This window comes from Lactuca sativa, chromosome 9 (genome assembly GCF_002870075.4).
Source record: "Lactuca sativa cultivar Salinas chromosome 9, Lsat_Salinas_v11, whole genome shotgun sequence".
NCBI lineage: Eukaryota > Viridiplantae > Streptophyta > Magnoliopsida > Asterales > Asteraceae > Lactuca > Lactuca sativa.
In genome coordinates, this window is record NC_056631.2 from 222,213,062 (window position 1) to 222,233,529 (window position 20,468).

The 20,468-nt window shown below is 40.4% G+C and overlaps 1 protein-coding gene across 2 annotated transcripts; it reads left to right on the forward strand.

Annotated features, from left to right (window-relative positions):
- Nucleotides 1-15,186: 15,186 nt before the first annotated feature.
- LOC111878896 (phosphoribosylaminoimidazole carboxylase, chloroplastic) lies at nucleotides 15,187-20,164 on the forward strand. Of its 2 annotated transcripts, none has more exons than XM_023875375.3 (18): nucleotides 15,187-15,305; nucleotides 15,833-15,897; nucleotides 16,010-16,213; nucleotides 16,302-16,517; nucleotides 16,586-16,697; nucleotides 16,803-16,865; nucleotides 16,945-17,083; nucleotides 17,176-17,231; nucleotides 17,340-17,413; nucleotides 17,526-17,673; nucleotides 17,762-17,935; nucleotides 18,018-18,105; nucleotides 18,655-18,768; nucleotides 18,902-18,999; nucleotides 19,161-19,278; nucleotides 19,366-19,460; nucleotides 19,609-19,715; nucleotides 19,837-20,164. In XM_023875375.3, exons 2-18 carry the CDS (start codon nucleotides 15,890-15,892, stop codon nucleotides 19,928-19,930), a joined length of 1,908 nt encoding a protein of 635 aa, XP_023731143.1. In that variant the 5' UTR covers nucleotides 15,187-15,305; nucleotides 15,833-15,889; the 3' UTR covers nucleotides 19,931-20,164. The 2 variants fall into 2 exon arrangements, with proteins under 2 accessions (XP_023731143.1, XP_023731144.1); XM_023875376.3 differs by lacking the exon at nucleotides 15,187-15,305 and adding an exon at nucleotides 15,395-15,545.
- The last annotated feature ends 304 nt before the right edge of the window (nucleotides 20,165-20,468 follow it).

Genomic DNA, 20,468 nt, shown 5'->3' on the forward strand with positions numbered 1-20,468 from the left:
AGACCAATGTTTGTTTCCAAAATGTATGTAAATGTAAAATAACCAATGAGTTTGAAAACCTTGTAAATCAATGCATTTTTAATACCCCTTGTGAGTTTTATAACCATACTATTGACTCTGAATGCCTATACACAACGTTCTTCAGGCGTTGGAATGTTATGACGTTTGTCACCCCAAACGGTGGACTGCAGCTAATAGTCAGGGCGCGGGTTGTCAAGCCCGTATAGATCTATACACAAACACCATGCTCCCCCTCCAAGGGATTCTGGTATATAATACAGGACTTGAAATGTGTACTTGAACGTACATGAAGTTAGTGTCTCACAAAACCGTGGTATAAAAACAGATCTACTTGTTAAAATGTTACGTTTGTTCTTGTATACGAAAGTAAACTTCTTGAAATATATGTTTCTAGTACATAAGAGTTAGAAATATGTTCGTAAAACTATACCTATTATAGTTTTCAAAAAGTGTGTCTTGTTTGTTTAGAAATACCTAGAAAAAGAATCACTTGTTTATGAAAGCATAGATTTTTGGTGTAGAGTCTAAGATAGACAAGAATAATCTAAGGAAAGTTTAGTTTATACGTGCATTACAACAAATTTATATTTCAAAAGATATATGCTATTGTAACATATGTTATATATATATATATATATATATATATATATATATATATATATATATATATATAAGTTCCTTAAAGGTTTATAAATCGCATGTGATTTGAATATATAACAGTATATAAAAGAGTTTCTTTATGTAACACACGATAATACTCGTGTGTTTTACTTGTAATCCCCCCCTTGAAAGCATATAAAAGTATTTAGAATAATTAAAAAGGTTGATTAAGGGGTATGAAACTCACTTGAAAGTTTTGGAGATAGCGAGATGGAAAACCGGGCAGAGTTTCGTCTCGGGAAACGGATTTTCCTCGGGATTCTCGGGAATCTCGGGAGTAAAATCGACCTTCGGGACTTGAGCCAAAAAGACCAGAGCTTCGGGTTTGAACGGACACGGAAAACGAGGCAAAGTTGAGAGAGAGAGAAGAGAAATGAACCCTTTCTTTGGAAACCCTCGCATCCTATTTATAGTAAGGCTGGTCTGCCTCGGTACGCGGGGCGTACGCTCGTACGCAGCGCGTACGCGTACGTCATGCATGACCGAAGCCTCGACTGCCTCGGCTTCGGATGGGACGGGTTGCTGGGTACGCGGATCGGATGGGACGGCGGGTCGGACGGGTCGGATTCTTCGGATAGTGCGACGTGGACGATCAGAGGCCAATCCTCTCGGTTACGCAGGGCATACAGGAGTAAGCAGCGCGTACCTCGGATGAGGACGCAGCCTCCCCTTCGGATAATATCCGAATTTTGATTAAAATAAATAATTAATTTATTTAATAAACTTCATAAATTCATATCTTCTTCATACGAACTCCGTTTTCAATGGTCTTTATATCCACGCGTAGGTAAGACTACGCTCTACAACTTTCGTTTAGACTCCGTCGGCAAATTCCAAAATTATTTTTTTTATTATTTATTAAAAACCCATCGTGTTTAAGGAATTTCTTTGAAAATTCATAACTTCTTTATCTGATGTCGGTTTTTGCCAGACTTTTTACCGCTGGAATACCATTGTCGAGACCTTCGATTCTCGTTTAGGTCATTCCGGCCAAAAGTCGCTCGATCTCCGATTCGAGTTTTTAGTTGTCTGTTGCTAAGCCGAACTTGGAAAAATCATAACTTCGCTATATGAAGTCGGACTTGGGCGTTCTTTTCACGTACGATCATGGTTCAAAGACATTTAATCATAGAAGGAAATTAAATAGAACTTATTTATACATTTTATTATGAAAGTAACTTTTATTACTCAGAAGTGGTTACAATACTTGACCCATTTTGGTCGTTACAAAGAGTTGAAATATCGGGTTGTCACAACTGTATTGGACCGGAGTCCTGAAACTACTGCTAACTGAACGGGCCGGCATTGTGGCCTTAGACCCTGTTCCTACTGGAAGGAAACTCACCTCGTGAACTGGCTGTTGTGTGTATGGCTCTGGAAGCTAACTGCTGCTGCTCCGGTATCTCCCCGGCTACAAATCCATGACACACTCAATCAAATGCTAATCATTGCACTGGGGTAAAATGACTCTTTTACCCTTGGTCAAAGTCAACTCTCCTGATCAAAGTCAACCCACAGTTGACCTGACTCGCCGAGTTGGGCCGCCAACTCGCCGAGTCCCTACTCTCACTTCTCAACCCTACTCGCTGCTACTCGTCGAGTATGGCATCAACTCGACGAGTTCCCTTTCGAATCTAAAACTTCAGGCAATCTGCATCCGACTCGCCGAGTCGTATGAACAACTCGACGAGTTGTTCTTCGGGCTAAGAAGATTGCCTTGGACTCGCCGAGTTGTACGAACAACTCGTTGAGTCCATCCATTACTGAGTCTGACCTCAAACTCGTTGAGTCCACTCTACCACTCACTGGTCCCACTCAGCATCACTCAAAAAGGGAAGAAAATCGGGGACTCGCGACTCGACTCGCTGAGTCGTTCTTCCGACTCGCCGAGTCGCTTGCATGCATCAACTCTAAACTCGATTCTGCTTGAATCCAGTGTATAAAACTTATAGATCTGGACTCCCTTAACTCGATTAGCATGTAAAGATTCTATCTTTACGTGCCCATTTTCATCCATGAAGATAAAATGGCTCAAAAAGCATAATAAAGGCTAGATCTAGGGTTTTCATGCAAAGTATCTTCAAAAAGGCAATAGATCCGGGCTCTACAACTCCTAAATGAACAGATCTAAGGATATCTCGACCTATTAGGGCATCCATACAATCATAAGGCTTGAGAAAAGCATCAAACTAGTTCTAGAAGAGTTCTAATGGAGGTTTAAAGCATAAAAGGGGAGGAAATCCGAATAATACCTCAATGGACTCTGGTTTGCCCTTGGATCTTTGCTCTACACTTCATTTCCTTGCTCCTTTCTTCTTCCTCTTCTTCAAGCCTTCAAAATTTCACACAAGAACACTTAGATCACTCAAGGATGGATTAGGGTTTTCTCACAGCTCTCTGAGGGTGAAGGAGGTGAGATTGGGGGCTATAAGGTGGTTTAAATAGTAAGCAACCCAGGGATTTAGGGTTTCTTCCAGGCAGGAAGACTCGCCGAGTCCCGAATATGGACTCGCCGAGTCGCCGGCTAACACGTGCTCAAAATCCTGTCTCTACTCGGCGAGTCAGGCTATGAACTCGCCGAGTCCCTCTTGCAAACTTCTAATTAAATACTATGGAATCATCGTACCGGAGACGGGTCGTTACAATTCTCCCCCACTTGTCTCAGACTTCGTCCTCGAAGTCTGCTACGGCTGAATCTGCAAATATCTCCGGGTAGTGCTCTCTCATCTCCTCCTCAGCCTCCCACGTCCACTCAGACCCCTTCCGGTGCTGCCACTGCACCTTCACTAACTGAATTTCCTTGTTCCTCAAGGTCTTTGTCTTCCGGTCCAGAATCGCGACCGGCCTCTCAATATAATTCAGGCTGCTATCAACCTGAATATCCTCTAGGGGAACAACTGCTGACTCATCCACCAAACACTTCCTCAACTGAGACACATGGAAAGTGTTGTGGATCTGACTAAGCTCCTCAAGAAGATCCAACCGATAGGCAACCCGACCCACCCGGGCCAAAACCCTGAAAGGACCAATAAATCTGGGACCCAGCTTGCCCCTCTTCCGGAACCTGATGACACCCTTCCAAGGTGAAACCTTCAGAAGGACCATATCGCCCACTCGAAACTCCAAGTCTGAACGCCTCCTATCGGCGTAACTCTTCTGCCGACTCTGCGCAGTCTGCAGTCTACTACGGACCTGCTGGATCAACTCGGCTGTCTTGAGCACCACTTTTGTGCTCCCAATGACTCGCTGACCAATCTCGCCCCAACAAATCGGGGTCCTACACTTCCTTCCATAAAGCATCTCGAAGGGAGGTCGATCAATGCTCGCATGATCACTGTTGTTATACGAAAATTCCGCTAACGGAAGATACGTATCCCAACTGCCACCAAAATCCAGAACACATGCCCTAAGCATGTCCTCGAGAGTCTGAATCGTCCTCTCGCTCTGCCCGTCCGTCTGCGTGTGGAAAGCGGTGCTGAAATGGAGACGAGTACTCATCTCGCCGTGGAACCGCTTCCAGAATCTGGATGTAAAACGGACATCTCGGTCTGACACCACCGATACCGGCACTCCATGACGTGCCACGATCTCACGCACATAGATATCAGCTAACTTTTCTACCGATATACTCTCCTGGATCGGGATAAAATGAGCACTCTTCGTCAACCGATCCACTACTACCCATATCGAATCTACTCCTCGTGCGGTCCTGGGAAGCTTGGTGACAAAATCCATGGTGATGTCCTCCCATTTCCATACGGGAATGTCCAACGGCTGCATCTTGCCGTGAGGTCTCTGATGCTCCGCCTTGACCTTCCTGCAGGTCAAGCATCTCTCCACATACCAAGCGACGTCCCGCTTCATGCAGGGCCACCAATAATCGGGTCGAAGATCTCAATACATCTTCGTCGCCCCTGGGTGGATGGAAAATCGAGACTTATGAGCCTCGTCCATCAACACCTGCCGTACTCCTCCCTAGTACGACACCCATACCCTCTCGTGAAGCGTCAGCAATCCCCGACTGTCATAATCAAATGAAGCTACTCGGCCCACTATCCTCTCACACTTTTGCCTCTCCTCCTTGACGCCCTCAACCTGAGCCTCCTTGGTCCGCTCCAACAAGGGAGTGATCACTGTCATCCTTAAATACAAATCTCTGATAGGGGCTGCCGACACTTTGCGGCTTAGGGCGTCGGCCACCATGTTGGCCTTCCCTGGATAGTAAAGGATCTCACAGTCATAATCCTTCAGCACATCCAACCATCTCCTCTGCCTCATTTTCAGACTCGGCTGATCCATGAGGTACCTCAAACTCTTGTGATCCGTGTAAATAGTACAACGGACCCCATAAAGGTAATGCCTCCAAATCTTGAGGGCAAACACAACCGCCCCCAGCTCTAAATCATGGGTAGGATAGTTAGCCTCGTGAGGCTTCAACTGTCTCGAGGCGTAGGCTATCACATGGCCTCGCTGCATCAACACTGCTCCCATACCTGTGATCGAGGCATCACAGTAGACTATGAAGTCCTCTACTCCCTCTGGCAAGGTAAGAATCGGAGCCTCGCACAATCTCTGTCTGAGGGTCTCAAACGCTGCCTGCTGCTCAGGCCCCCAACGAAATACCACCGACTTCTTGGTCAGTCGGGTGAGCGGCACTGCTATCTTGGACAAATCCTGAATGAATCTCCGGTAATACCCTGCCAACCCTAGGAAGCTCCGAATCTCGGATGGAGACTTCGGGACCTCCCACTGCATCACGACCTCTATCTTGGCCGGATCTACCAAAATACCCTTCTGGTTGACGAGGTGACCAAGGAACTGCACCTCGCGCAACCAGAACTCACACTTGGAGAACTTTGCGAAAAGTCTCTCCCTCCTCAAAACTTCCAGCACCTCCCTCAGGTACTCCTCGTGCTGCTCCTGCGTCTTGGAATACACCAAGATATCATCTATGAATACTATCACTGACCGATCCAGCATCGGCCTGCACACGCGATTCATGAGATCCATGAACGCGTCTGGAGCATTGGTGAGCCCAAATGGCATCACCACAAACTCGTAATGACCATACCTGGTTCTGAAAGCAGTCTTCTGCACATCCTCATCTCTAACCCGCATCTGATGGTAACCGGAGCGTAGATCGATCTTGGAGAACCAAGACGCTCCCTGAAGCTGATCAAACAAATCATCTATCCTCGGAAGTGGGTAACGGTTCTTCACCGTTACCTTATTCAACTCCCGGTAATCTATACACATACGATGCGACCCATCCTTCTTCCTCACAAACAGGATCGGCGCTCCCCAAGGCGAACTACTCGGCCGAATGAAACCTTTGTCTAGCAGCTCTTGCAGCTGCGTACACAACTCCTGCATCTCAAGGGGAGCCAGGCGATACCGTGCCTTGGCTATCGGAGCCGCACCAGGGATCAAATCGATCCTAAACTCAACCTGCCTCTCAGGAGGTATTCCCGGTAAATCCTCTGGAAATACATCCGGGTAGTCTCGCACTATCGGAACATCATCTACTGCTACCTTACCCTTCTCCCGGGCATCTACTACGTAAGCTATATACCCGACGCAACCCTGCTGGAAATAACGTCTCACTCTCACGGTGGAACAAAAGGTCGGTCCGCGCTGTGGCCTCTCGCCCTGAATCACTAACTCTCCCCCACTGGGAGTGTGAACCCTCACTAACTGCTGCTCACAATCAATCACCGCCCCATTGGGGCTCATCCAATCCATGCCTACTATAACCTTATTCCCTCACAAGGGAATAGGAACCAGGTCCACCGAAAACTGCTTGTCAAACAACTGAAGCGAACACTCTCTATATAATCTGTCGACCCTCACGGTCCTGTCATCGGCTATCTCAACCTCTAATGGACAATCCAGCTCCCCTGGAGCTCTACTAAATCTTTTGCTAAGCGCAAGTGATACGAATGATCGGGTAGCCCCCGAATCGAATAATACCATAGCAGAAATGCCGTTTACAGAGAACGACCCTATAGAAAACATATAATCATAAGCAACAATCAATCAGTAAAATAAAGATGAAGGGAAGATACATACCCGTCACCACATCAAGAGTCGCTCGCGCCTCCTCTGCTGTCATCTGAAACGCCCTGCTCTTCGCCACTGGCGCCTCGGCTCGGCCCTGCCGGCCATCTGTAATCCTCAAAGTAGCAGGGGCAGGTGCAGCTACCTTCCCTGCTGCAGCTAAGCTCGGACACTGGGACTTTTTATGTCCCCTCTGATTGCACTGAAAGCAAATCAGATCTGATGTTGCAACGGCAGTAGCAGGGGCCGTACAATCCCTACTCAAATGCCCAATCCGACCGCACTTGTAGCAGCCGGAACTCCCTGCCTTGCACACCCCATCGTGCATCTTCCCACACCTGCCACATCGACCGTGGCTCGGCTGACTCCTGGACCTGTGATCTGAAACCCTGGGCTTTTTGCCCGAACCGCCTGTACCCGAAACCGCCTCCGGTTTCCTCTTCTTCTCCATCTCGAGATCAATCTCCCTCTCCCGAGCCCTAGCAATCATGTCATCCAGCGTTTTACAGCTGGACCGGATCACAAACTGGCGGATATCGCTCCGCAACATCTCAAGATAACGGGCCTTCTTCATCTCCTCATCGGCTGCATACTGAGGAACGAGAAGAGCCCTCTCCCTGAACTTGGCGGTGATCTCCGCCACTGTCTCTGTAGTCTAGGTGAGGTCCTGAAACTCCCTAGCTAACTGCTGCACCTCAATAACCGGTGCAAACTCTGCCCTGAACCTGGTAGAGAAGTCATCCCAGGTCATGGCATCCAATGCTGCATCATCTCCAATGGTATGTCCGACCTCCTCCCACCAATCCCGTGCCCTGTCCTTCAGAAGACAGGACGCTAATCTGACCTTGTCCCCCTCGGGACACCTGCTAGTGCAGAAAGCGTTGGCCACATCCGCCAACCATCTAGTACTCGCTATGGGGTCCCGCGCCCCATGATAGTCCAGAGCTCCACATGCCCTGAACTCCCTGAATGTAAGGGTGCGCGACCCCATCATGGCCGCCACCTCGGCACGGAAGGTGCCCAATCTCTGATCCATCAGCTCTAGGATACCCTCCTTGATCGAACCGAAGATCACAGGAGTCTGCTCTATAATGATACGAGTAATCTCTGAAGAAAGAAACTCTCGGATCTGCTCATCCATACGCTCATCCCCCGAGCCTGAACCTGATCCCTCCTCGACACCTCCATTGCCGGCTGCTGGTCTCGAACGCAAAACCACCATTCTGAAACACATCACAACGACATCAGAAAACTGAAATATCTCGAGGGATCATTGACACTACAACTAGTTTCCTGGTCTTGTCTCGGCCTTCCTTGATTCGAGTACGGATCCTCTGCTTTCAGTAGTACGGGCCCATACTACCTTCCACATCTATCCGTACTTTCCTCAAGAACTGCCTTGACTCCACCAAGTCACTTCTACTACTACTGATCTCTACTACTCTCATCCTAGGCTTGCCCTAGGGAAATCTCTGACTCCACTCAACCAGTCCTCAGCTGCTGAAGGCCTCCTTATAATGCTAATTAGCCACCACCTGAATACCATCACATGTGATGAGGCTCAGATAATCCTTCAAGTAAAAGACTCGTTCCTACAACGGTTGGACTCAGACAAGAGCTGCGCAATAGGGCCAAATCCAGCACTCTGAGATTATTCAACCCTGATCACATGTGGTGTAACGCATTCACCTAATGGCTAACTCCCATCACTCAGAGTCCCACAAAGCACAGAGCAAGCAGCATTCAGACACAAGAACTACTCAAGCAAATTTATCCCCATAACAAGGAAACTGAACTAGCATACAATGCTAAGCTCATACTATCAGGCATAACCTAAACAGGCTATCTTACTGCTGTTTACTCAATACTAGCATGCAATACTCATAAAGCTGAAACCCATATAGCAGGCACATAAGGCATCCTCCTAGATCCTTAGTCCTATACTAGCATGCCGTTCTACTGAAACTGAAACTGAAACAAATAACTTGTATGGGTAATTTGGGAGTACTTACTTGAGCTCGGCTGATCGCATGCACCACACCCTTATCTCGTTTAAGAAAAATTTCTTTCTTTCTAAGTGCTTTTTAAAATTCTTTTAGAAAACATTTCCCCTTTTTAAAAATCTTTTATTTTTCCTTAGTTTGAGTTCAGATACACCCGGAAGTGTATCCGAATCCCTCAAACCAAGGCTCTGATACCAACTTGAAACGACCCAAAAATACGACCCAAAAAAAATTTATTTTTAATATAACCGAAAATCGTAAATCTGAGTATCATATAATAAAACCATACACTGTGTATCTCAAACCATACTCAAATACTGTAAGAAAACTGAGTCACAACTGTATCAAAACATATCTAAGAAAAAACTGTATCAACTCCGAGGACAAAAACTGAAGCTGTGGTGTGTGCGATGCCATCATCCCGAGCTCTTCCCTTTGCTTGCAGAAGTACCTGAAACCAAAACTGAAACTGTAAGCACGAAGCTTAGTGAGCTCCCCCAAACTACCACATACCATGCAATAACATATAAAGCACATACTGGGGCCTTGCCCCCTCCATCGGACCGAAGTCCGAAGCTGACTGACTGGGAACTTGTCCCCTCCATCGGACCGAAGTCCGAAGCTGACTGACTGGGACCTTGTCCCCTCCATCGGACCGAAGTCCGAAGCTGACTGACTGGGACCTTGTCCTCTCCATCGGACCGAAGTCCGAAGCTAACTGACTGAACATAGCATAGCATAACATGTCAACTAGCATAAACACATACATCCTGTCTGAGCCACGAAGGCGTCAAACATACTAACTACTGTATTGGACCGGAGTCCTGAAACTACTGCTAACTGAACGGGCCGGCATTGTGGCCTTAGACCCTGTTCCTACTGGAAGGAAACTCACCTCGTGAACTGGCTGTTGTGTGTATGGCTCTGGAAGCTAACTGCTGCTGCTCCGGTATCTCCCCGGCTACAAATCCATAACACACTCAATCAAATGCTAATCACTGCACTGGGGTAAAATGACTCTTTTACCCTTGGTCAAAGTCAACTCTCCTGATCAAAGTCAACCCACAGTTGACCTGACTCGCCGAGTTGGGCCGCCAACTCGCCGAGTCCCTACTCTCACTTCTCAACCCTACTCGCTGCTACTCGTCGAGTATGGCATCAACTCGACGAGTTCCCTTTCGAATCTAAAACTTCAGGCAATCTGCATCCGACTCGCCGAGTCGTATGAACAACTCGACGAGTTGTTCTTCGGGCTAAGAAGATTGCCTTGGACTCGCCGAGTTGTACGAACAACTCGCTGAGTCCATCCATTACTGAGTCTGACCTCAAACTCGTTGAGTCCACTCTACCACTCACTGGTCCCACTCGGCATCACTCAAAAAGGGAAGAAAATCGGGGACTCGCGACTCGACTCGCCGAGTCGCTTGCATGCAACAACTCTAAACTCGATTCTGCTTGAATCCAGTGTATAAAACTTATAGATCTGGACTCCCTTAACTCGATTAGCATGTAAAGATTCTATCTTTACGTGCCCATTTTCATCCATGAAGATAAAATGGCTCAAAAAGCATAATAAAGGCTAGATCTAGGGTTTTCATGCAAAGTATCTTCAAAAAGGCAATAGATCCGGGCTCTACAACTCCTAAATGAACAGATCTAAGGATATCTCGACCTATTAGGGCATCCATACAATCATAAGGCTTGAGAAAAGCATCAAACTAGTTCTAGAAGAGTTCTAATGGAGGTTTAAAGCATAAAAGGGGAGGAAATCCGAATAATACCTTAATGGACTCTGGTTTGCCCTTGGATCTTTGCTCTACACTTCATTTCCTTGCTTCTTTCTTCTTCCTCTTCTTCAAGCCTTCAAAATTTCACACAAGAACACTTAGATCACTCAAGGATGGATTAGGGTTTTCTCACAGCTCTCTGAGGGTGAAGGAGGCGAGATTGGGGGCTATAAGATGGTTTAAATAGTGAGCAACCCGGGGATTTAGGGTTTCTTCCAGGCAGGCAGACTCGCCGAGTCCCGAATATGGACTCGCCGAGTCGCCGGCTAACACGTGCTCGAAATCCCGTCTCTACTCGGCGAGTCAGGCTATGAACTCGCCGAGTCCCTCTTGCAAACTTCTAATTAAATACTATGGAATCATCGTACCGGAGAAGGGTCGTTACAATTGGTGTATCATTCACATTAATCGGACATTGTGGAATGCTAAATTTCAACTAATACATTATTTTTCTAATCTTTTTCTCTTTCCTATTATAATTGGTTTTGTTCCTTTTTATCAAACTTTTTATGAAATTCTTACTAAACAATATGAGCTTTTTGTAGATGGTGACACGTTGCAAGGGACATCCGTTGACCCTTCGATTGGTTGCTGGTTTCCTAGTAAATAAAGACGTGGCAATCTGGGAGGGTTTGTTGAAAAGGTTGTCTGATGAGTTGAAACTTAGTATAGACACAAGGTTAGTTGTATAATTATCTCATGGTATGTAATTGGTTATGGAAGTAAATGGTTGGTGAAAATGTGTATGTATCAATGTAAATTTGTGGAGTTAATAAATAAGGATGTATGTTCCTATGTAAACAACGTTCATGTGCACACATATATTACATAAAATGTTCCTGGAAGCTGTTGATATGTTAATGTTAAATCCAACAAAATGCTATTAGAGCATGGTTTAAAATACACAGAATAAGAAATAGAGAAAGCATTTAAGAATGAGATAGAGGGTTATGTTTCTTAGGGATATGATGTAACATCCCAGAAACCATGAAAAAAATTTCATTTTTAAAGCACATTTTCATCAAACCATAAGATAAGCAACATTGTTTTCAAATCAAATCCATTGAAATTAGAGTATCAAAATAATCTCTTAAAGCATAAATCAGCAAGAAGATATGTACGATCACACATTCTTCTAGCCCCGATCATTTGAAGTACCTAAAACATTGACATCCACAACTATAAATCGAAGCTTAATGAGCTCCCCCAATATACCCCACACAGCAATACATATACAATGCATACACACCGGGACCACAACATAAGACTGGATTTCCCCTGAGTCCATAAAGTAAGACTGGATTGCCCCCTCTCCCGGGACCTCAACTTATGATTGGCTTGCTCTCAAGCCTACAACATTATTGGATTAGGTGTTTAAACTCATAAGTATAATTGGTATGAACTTGATTTGATAGTAGCATGGTTATTTTGGGTTGCCTTCACTTTAGCAACTTGACATGATGACTTATGGAGAGAAAGGTTAATAAATGATTTATTAATATATCATGAGAATAATATATTAATTAAAAATCATATTATTTAATTAGTATTTGATCAGAAATTAGTTTGGAATTAATTTTGGGATTAAAGGAACTGATTAAAAGAACAGGGACTGTTTTGCAAATCATTGATAGCTGCAAAACTGGGATGTTGGACTCCTTTAGAATGGAGTGGACGAAAACTATATGGAGACCCTATAGAATTCGTACAAGGCTTCAAGAAGAGGAGGTTCATGGACTGCTTAAGGCCTTAGCAGGAAATTAGGGTTTCCACCTAAAAACCCTAACATCTCCATCTATTTAAAGACCCCTTCACCTAGGGTTTCGGCTAATGCTAAGAGCATACAAAGCCTAGCCGATTTTATGCATATTCCCTCCTCTCTCCTCTCATCCACTTGCTACAAGTGTTTGTGAGCCATTAGAGGTGCAACATTTGAGACACTAAGCTTTCAAGAGTCAAGATCAATTAAGGAATTCTTGTTATTGCTACATAACAAGCAAGGTAATCTTCTTAACCCTCTTTATATATGAATTCCGAATTATATATGTTAGATCTGGGGTTATTGCTTTGGAATTTCATTTGCATGTTCACTTAGTGAAAAACTTAGATCCAAAGCAATTCGGGTTGCATGAACATATAGGATGGTATTATGCTTATAACCCATTAGTGGTATTAGAGCCTATGATGTTTTTCAGTTGTATTTGATGCAGTAGTGATCTGTCCAAAGCAGAAGCAAAACAGATTCAGAATCTGTTTGCAGAACTCAACGAGTTGGTTCGACTCAACGAGTTCATAGCCTGACTTGACGAGTTGACTTGTCAGATGCCTGATTTTTTGATTTCCAGATCTTGTTTGGATTAGGATAATTACCATAATTCGTTTTTAATGCCTTAAATTGAATTTTCTGAATGGTAATATGATTTTCTTATCAAATAAGATTGATTTGGTCAAATTTTAAGATAATGACAAAATTATTTTAATAATTTAATTATATAAAATTTGATCTAGTAATTTTGAAATGTTTCAAATTACACCCTTTAGTTTTGGAATTTAAAATTTAATTAAATGTTTATTTTTGAAATCTTTAATTCTAGAATCCTAGTATTTTGAAAGTTTAAAATACACCTATATACTATTATAAGATTAAAAAAAATTTAATTTATATATATGTATAAAAAAAAGTCAGTTTTACCGTTAGTAGACCTCATTCACAAAGTTGGTTTATAAGGGGTGTTTAAGGAAGCGACCTATAAAATGACCGTCATTGGGTATCCATTCTTACCCACCACACTCTTGACTAATGGATGGTTGTTATCCGAACGGGTAGGATAGGACATTAATATATCATTAATAAGTATTCTTAGTTACTTTAGGAAAATATAAATTTGACGCTAATCCATGAAATTGCATATTGCACTTTGTCAGTCGTTAGTGGAGCGTGTGTGGTTAACTAACACACTAACTTGGACTAACAAAGAGTGGCAATGGGTAACTCGTAAATTATCATTGATCAATGGAGCATGAGTGGTTAACCGACACATTGATTGGGTAATAAATGACATCGAGAGTACCAAACTAATTTGCATGATTATTCACACCTTGTTTGTGATCCTCGATATCCCAGTCACAAACTTGAAGGGCATAATCGAGATTAAACATGCCATTGAATAGTTCAATGAATCTCAAAAGAGAATTTCATTTAATTCAAAACCTAATTCATTTAAAAGTTTCGTTTTCATGGTGGAATTGGTAAATCATCATTTACCTACCTTCAAATAATTTATAATTGGATTACGACATCCTTTTTCTGAATTGTGAATTATTGTGTTAGGTCCTAACCTTAATATTTCATTTTGGGAGTTATATTAAGGATTTCCTATCTAATCAAAACTTGTCTTTCTTTTTTCGTAGACGTCAACATCAAACAACGCTTTTGGCTCTTACTTAAAATGACTATATTACTTTTATCGGGTAATTTTTGTATTTTTTAATTTTTTTATTATATATTTATTTTTATATCATTAGAAAATTAATAAAGAACCACCAATATACAACTACTTTAAAACCTATGTAAGATGATATCATTTTATACCCTTAATAAAATTTTGTCAATCTCATTAAACATTTGAAAGCAGGCATGGCATGGGAGAAGAAAGGACTAGGTTTAAGATTTTCTTTTATATTTAATTTGTAGACCCAATTAGGGTGAGCATTTGGATCGGATTAGAACCCATTTTGTTACCGGATCGATTTGGGAGCATTCTACGAACTATGGATCGGACCGATTATGACATATCGATTTAGTTTTTCTGGTTCTTGGACCAATACAACGTTCATTGCGTATGGTACAAGTTGATGAAGCATATGTTACATTCATTGTGTTGGACTGATACAATATTCATGCGTACGATACAATATTCAGTATGTATGGTATAATTACATTAAACAATACCGAGTTAAAAGAAATATTTTTAACTGAAAAACAATAAATTATATGAATGGTTCGAGTTACAAAAATATACCGATTATCTCAAACTACATTCATGATTTATGTAATTTATTATTGAATTTACTTGTTTCGTTAGAAAAAAGCTAAATTTTGTTAGCTATATGAAAAATAAAAGGATGAAGAAGACAAGACTACATTTCTGTCATTTTTAAAATTTTATTGATCTAACAACTAAGTCGTTAAAGTTGACGACACAAGGATGTTTAATTAGATCTGACAATTCGTATATTCATGTCATGAAAATGTGTCAGCCATAAATTTAACACGATACGATTGCACGATAAGAAATAAGCTTTATCTAAATTTTCAATATATATTTGTGTCGTGTCATGTCTCTTACAGATTCGTATATTTGTGTCTGGAATTGTCAGATCTACGTTTAATAAAACCTTGTTGTAAGAGCATTATATTATAAAAAAATGTTTGGATTTCAGTCTAAACATGGAAAAAATCACGTAGTTCAGGGACCATTTTCGTAACTTACTCTAATATCTTTTCAGAGTGAAGGAACCATAAACCATTGGTTGAGCTTTGATATTTTCTTTGGTAGATGGACTAAAATAATAACTTTTCCAAAAGATCGGGGTCTGTCCACTAAAAGCTCGAAATATAAGTGTAAGGAAAAATAGGTTAAAGAAAAGGAAATAGTACTAATTTATTTTCCCTCGTTCCCAGAATCACTTCTCTCTGTAGCTCACTTTTTTGAGCTTTTCACGACGGCGTATCTAACGGCAGCGTGTTTTCTACGTTGAGCAACTCCGACCAAGGGCAAGTCTTCTCCACTAGTAAAGGAGCTTCTGATTCCCCCAAACTTTATTGGTCCAACTTGCTTTATTGTTTAATATCTCCATTCGGACATCGATTTTATAGTTAAATAATGTCGGGAAGTTTGATTTCGTTCTCCCTGTGTGTTCGGAGCTTAGTATCTTCTTCCTTCTATTTTCATTCCAGATGATTAGAATTTATTCGGACCTATTTTAAAGAATTGACGGGAAATCGATTAGTCTGGTAGCCATGCATTTGCTTACAGTGTTTGGTTTTTGAGTGTTTAGGTCAAATTCATGTAATTGAGGTTGAATATGTTGTTGCAGATGAATACTTGTATCATATTTTTTCCTTGCTCATTAACCTTCTAGATTCTATTTTATAAATCAATTATGGTGATTTTATTGTTCATCTTTTAACCCAAGTTGGACGGGGACTATTGCTTTTTACATGGGAAATTGGATTAACAAGTTTCTATTACTTTTGAGGTCAGGGATAGTTGTTATAATTCTATTGTTGCATTGTTGCAGGCCTTTGAGGATCTTTAACCAAATTCATTTCACAAATTCTTGGATTCTTCCATATTTATGTATTTGTAAGTACTGTTTACTTTTATTTTCATATGTATACCTCCTCTACCTCACATGAAATGCAATATTTCACCTTCTTATCAATAAAATTACTAACTGTTACTGTTTTGTTACAAGAATGCTGAGCCCAAGCAGTTTCCTTCACAACACTCCCACCCATCAAGTTGGTGTTACTCCAGCCTCACATTATAAATTACAAAAGAGGAACTTCAACAGCACATCTTTTTCTTCATGCCCTTCTTCTTCATGTTCAATGATCAACCAACAAGTTAATCGCTCGATATCTTGTCGTGCATCCATGGAAACTGATGTTTCACAAAGGTTATAACTTATACAACATTTTTTATATATAGTTTCATGAATCCAGGATTTCTATTCTGTAATCCCTGTTTAAGTTTCAAAAATGTAGGAAGGAGAACGCACCAGCTCATGGAGTTTCTGAAGCAGTTGTGGGTGTTTTAGGTGGAGGACAATTAGGACGCATGCTTTGTCAAGCAGCTTCCCAAATGTCAATTAAAATCAACATTTTGGATCCTATGGTCAACTGCCCTGCAAGTTCCATATGCCACCATCATATGGTGGGAAGCTATGACAATAGCACCACTGTTGAAGAATTTGCTAAGAGGTAAAACTTAACATTTTGGATCCTATTTTATTCAACATTTCCCAACCTAACTTAGCTTTTCTACATAGGTGTGGAATACTAACAGTTGAAATTGAGCATGTTGATGCTGATACTTTGGAGAAGCTTGAAAAACAAGGGGTTGATTGCCAGCCTAAAGCTTCTACCATTCGCATCATCCAGGTATTTTATTTTCTTTGTTAAATATTTCCAATATTACCCCTTTAAGTAACGTTGTATGTTGGATTATGGTGACACAATGATGATAGTAATAGTTTTTTGTCACAGGATAAGTTTCTTCAAAAAGTTCATTTTTCTCGACATGGCATTCCACTTCCAAAGTTCATACAGGTCTGGATTTTAAGGACTATTTTATTTTATTAATCTTTAGCTGAAAAAAAAAGATAATTTATATTTTTTAGTGGGACAGATAGAAGATGAAGAAAGTGCTAAAAGAGCAGGTGAACAATTTGGTTATCCTTTAATGGTAAAAAGTAGAAGGCTAGCCTATGATGGAAGGGGTAATGCTGTTGCTAAAAGTGAAGAAGTGTTAACTTCTGCTATAAATGGTACTGATTTATAATTTTATATTTTATTAATCTTTTTGGTGTTATAATAAGATTTAGCCTTGACAAAGTTGTAATATATTTATCATATGCAGCTCTAGGAGGATTTGGTCATGGATTATATGTTGAGCAATGGGCACCTTTTGTTAAGGTCAGTATATTTTATAATCATGTATTTGGATTTTGGAGTTCAGTTTATATTTAAAAAAAAAAAAATTTATATAATATAATGAATTCAATAATTCCATGTTTATTTTAGGAGCTTGCAGTAATTGTTGCAAGAGGTAGAGATAATTCTATATCATGCTATCCTGTCGTGGAGACTGTACACAGGCAAGAAAGATCATATCTGCATCCAGTTATTTTTATTATTTATGCTAATAGTATGAATTAATAATAATAGTAATATTAAATGTTATGTGGTTTCTTTTTATTTATTTTATAGGGAAAACATATGTCACATTGTTAAATCTCCTGCTAATGAGTCATGGAAGATTATGAAACTTGCAACTGATATTGCTTCAAAAGCTGTTGCTTCATTGGAAGGTGCTGGTGTGTTTGCAGTTGAGTTGTTTCTTACAGAAGATGGCCAGGTTTTTTTCTAATAATACTTGTTGATTCTTTCTTTACATTTTTATTTAGGTATAAAATTACTGAAATTATTATTATGTTTGAATACAGATTTTATTAAATGAAGTTGCTCCTAGACCTCATAACAGTGGACACCATACAATTGAGTCTTGTTATACTTCACAATATGAGCAACATTTGAGGGCAGTTGTTGGTCTTCCTCTTGGTGATCCATCAATGAAAGCTCCAGCTTCCATTATGTATAACATTTTAGGTGAAGATGAGGTATTAAGTTTTATTAAATTTTTCAATAGATGAATTATTAAATTTAGAAAAGTGTATTTAATATTGTGATAATGTTGTATAGGGAGAACGAGGTTTTATATTGGCACATGAGCTTATTAGAAGGGCATTGTGTACTCCAGGGGCATCTGTTCATTGGTATGATAAGCCGGGTATGGATTCCATGTAACAAATTATTTATTTACTTTGATATAATCAGCCCATTTTTGGTCCTTGAGTATAGCTGAATTTTTCAGTTTTGGTCCCCAGAAGTTTTTCTCTTGCAAATGTGGTCCTTGTTTGAGGTTTTTTTGCAACATTTTTGGTCCCTGTGACGATATTGTTGGGACCAAATATGCAAAAATCTGCTATACATGGGGACCAAAAATGTTGGTCTATATATTATTTATGACAGAGTAATTTACATTTTTGATCGTTGAGCATGGCTGATTTTTGCAATTTTGGTTCTCATTTGAGGTTCTTGTAATGTTTTGGGTTCATGTTCCAAGTAAAATGATTACTTTGGGGATCAAAATTGCATATAACAGCTTTTTTCAAGGACCAAAGATAGTCACATTTTACTTGTAACATTGACCAAAACCATTGCAAGAACCTCAAATAAGGACCAAAATTGCAAGAGAAAACTTTTTTTGCACCAAAATTGCAAAAATCAGATATACTGATGGATCTAAAGTGCAATGTACTCTTTGTGATTATTTTAGATATGCGAAAGCAAAGGAAGATGGGACACATCACAGTTGTGGGCCCATCAATGGGCATTGTGGAAGCACGGGTGAAATCACTTCTAAATGAAGAAAATGCAGATGAGACTCCAGGTACCCAGCCAAAATTAGTAGAATTTTATCTGTGCTAAAAGACATAAATGCCCTCCTCATCCACATCTTTAAAAAGAAAAAGAAACCAAACCGGTCTAAAATTAATGGTGAAGAATTTATGTTGGTGTTGCAGTGGCCCCACGTGTTGGAATCATAATGGGTTCTGATTCAGATCTTCCAGTGATGAAAGAAGCTGCTAAAGTTTTGAAAGATTTTGATGTTTCTGCTGAGGTGAGGTTATTATAAGGGTTAAATGCAAGAAATAGTAATAATGTATTTCCCTTTATTTGTTTCTTATATCATATTATTTCTTGCATTTAGCTCTTTATTATGATTTATGATTTATGATATTAAAATAAAGTATCCTTCCTGGATGAATGCATGACATGAAGGTTAGAATAGTATCAGCACACAGAACACCTGAATTGATGTTTTCTTATGCTTCATCTGCTCGAGAACGAGGCATCCAAGTTATCATTGCTGGTGCAGGGGGTGCAGCCCATTTGCCAGGTTTTGTATTTTTCATTTTTCATTTTTTTTTTTCCAAATTTAAAATATATAATGATTATTTGAACATGTTGTGTGTAATGTATTTAGGTATGGTAGCTGCATTGACACCCTTACCTGTTATTGGAGTTCCTGTACGTGCTTCTGCATTAGATGGGCTTGACTCCCTTCTCTCAATTGTTCAGGTATATTATATAGATACAAGAAATAGCAATCTACTTTCATCTGATCTATTTGTTTATTATAATATACTATTCTGATTTTACTTTTTCCTATTGTTGTAAAAATATTGAAACTTGTGAATAAGTGAAAGTATGTTGCTATTTCTTGTAGATGCCAAGAGGGGTTCCTGTTGCAACAGTTGCAATCAATAATGCCACTAACGCAGCCTTGTTAGCTCTTCGAATGTTGGGAGTTTCCGATACTGCCCTCCAAGCAAGGTTCTCTCTCTCTCTCTCTCTCTCTCTCTCTCTCAATACACATAAAAATACACAGATAAAATTAAAACAAAAAATCAAATCTGGACACACATGTGACGTGGGCATAATTGTCTTTTCACAGGATGGTACAATTCCAAGAAGATGCAAGAGATGTAGTGTTGGAAAAAACCGAGAAGCTTGAAAAAGTGGGTTGGGAAGCTTACTTAGAATCTTGAAAAAGTTTGTTGCTATTTTCTTCGTGTAATAGATTTCAACATTTTAAATGTAGGAATAATTTAAGTTTTTAACCTCAATCAACCTGGAAGCTGTTTCCTCCATAAGTTGGTCGTATGGGGGGTATTTTGGTCATTAAATTTGCAGTGCATGTCCAATGTATGGTTGAACAATTTTGTTTATGTTACCCCTTTTTTAGGGCAAGTTGCAGGGAATAGCAACATAATTTTTTGTTATCCCATAAACAATTCTATTTAGAGATTATCAAACAATCTTTAACCCAAAATACTATAAAATCTTAGCTCCATTTTTACCATAGAAATCCAGTCCAACATGACGAAAATGATTGGGTCGCTTGGTGGCCGAAGTCATACTATTATATATTGAAACTAGGTGTGAAACCCGTGTATTACACAGTTTTTTTTAAAAATAAAATTTTAATATGAATATATAAACATTAAATATTTTATAAAATAATGTTTTTTCATAACAAAATGTAATCTTTTGGAGAAATTATGAAAAAAATCAAATTATTTGGAG

Coding starts and splice junctions, on each gene's coding strand:
- LOC111878896 (XM_023875375.3), top strand. Junction 19,279..19,365: donor GGGTGCAGCCCATTTGCCAG/GTTTTGTATTTT, acceptor TAATGTATTTAG/GTATGGTAGCTGCATTGACA. Junction 19,716..19,836: donor GATACTGCCCTCCAAGCAAG/GTTCTCTCTCTC, acceptor GTCTTTTCACAG/GATGGTACAATTCCAAGAAG.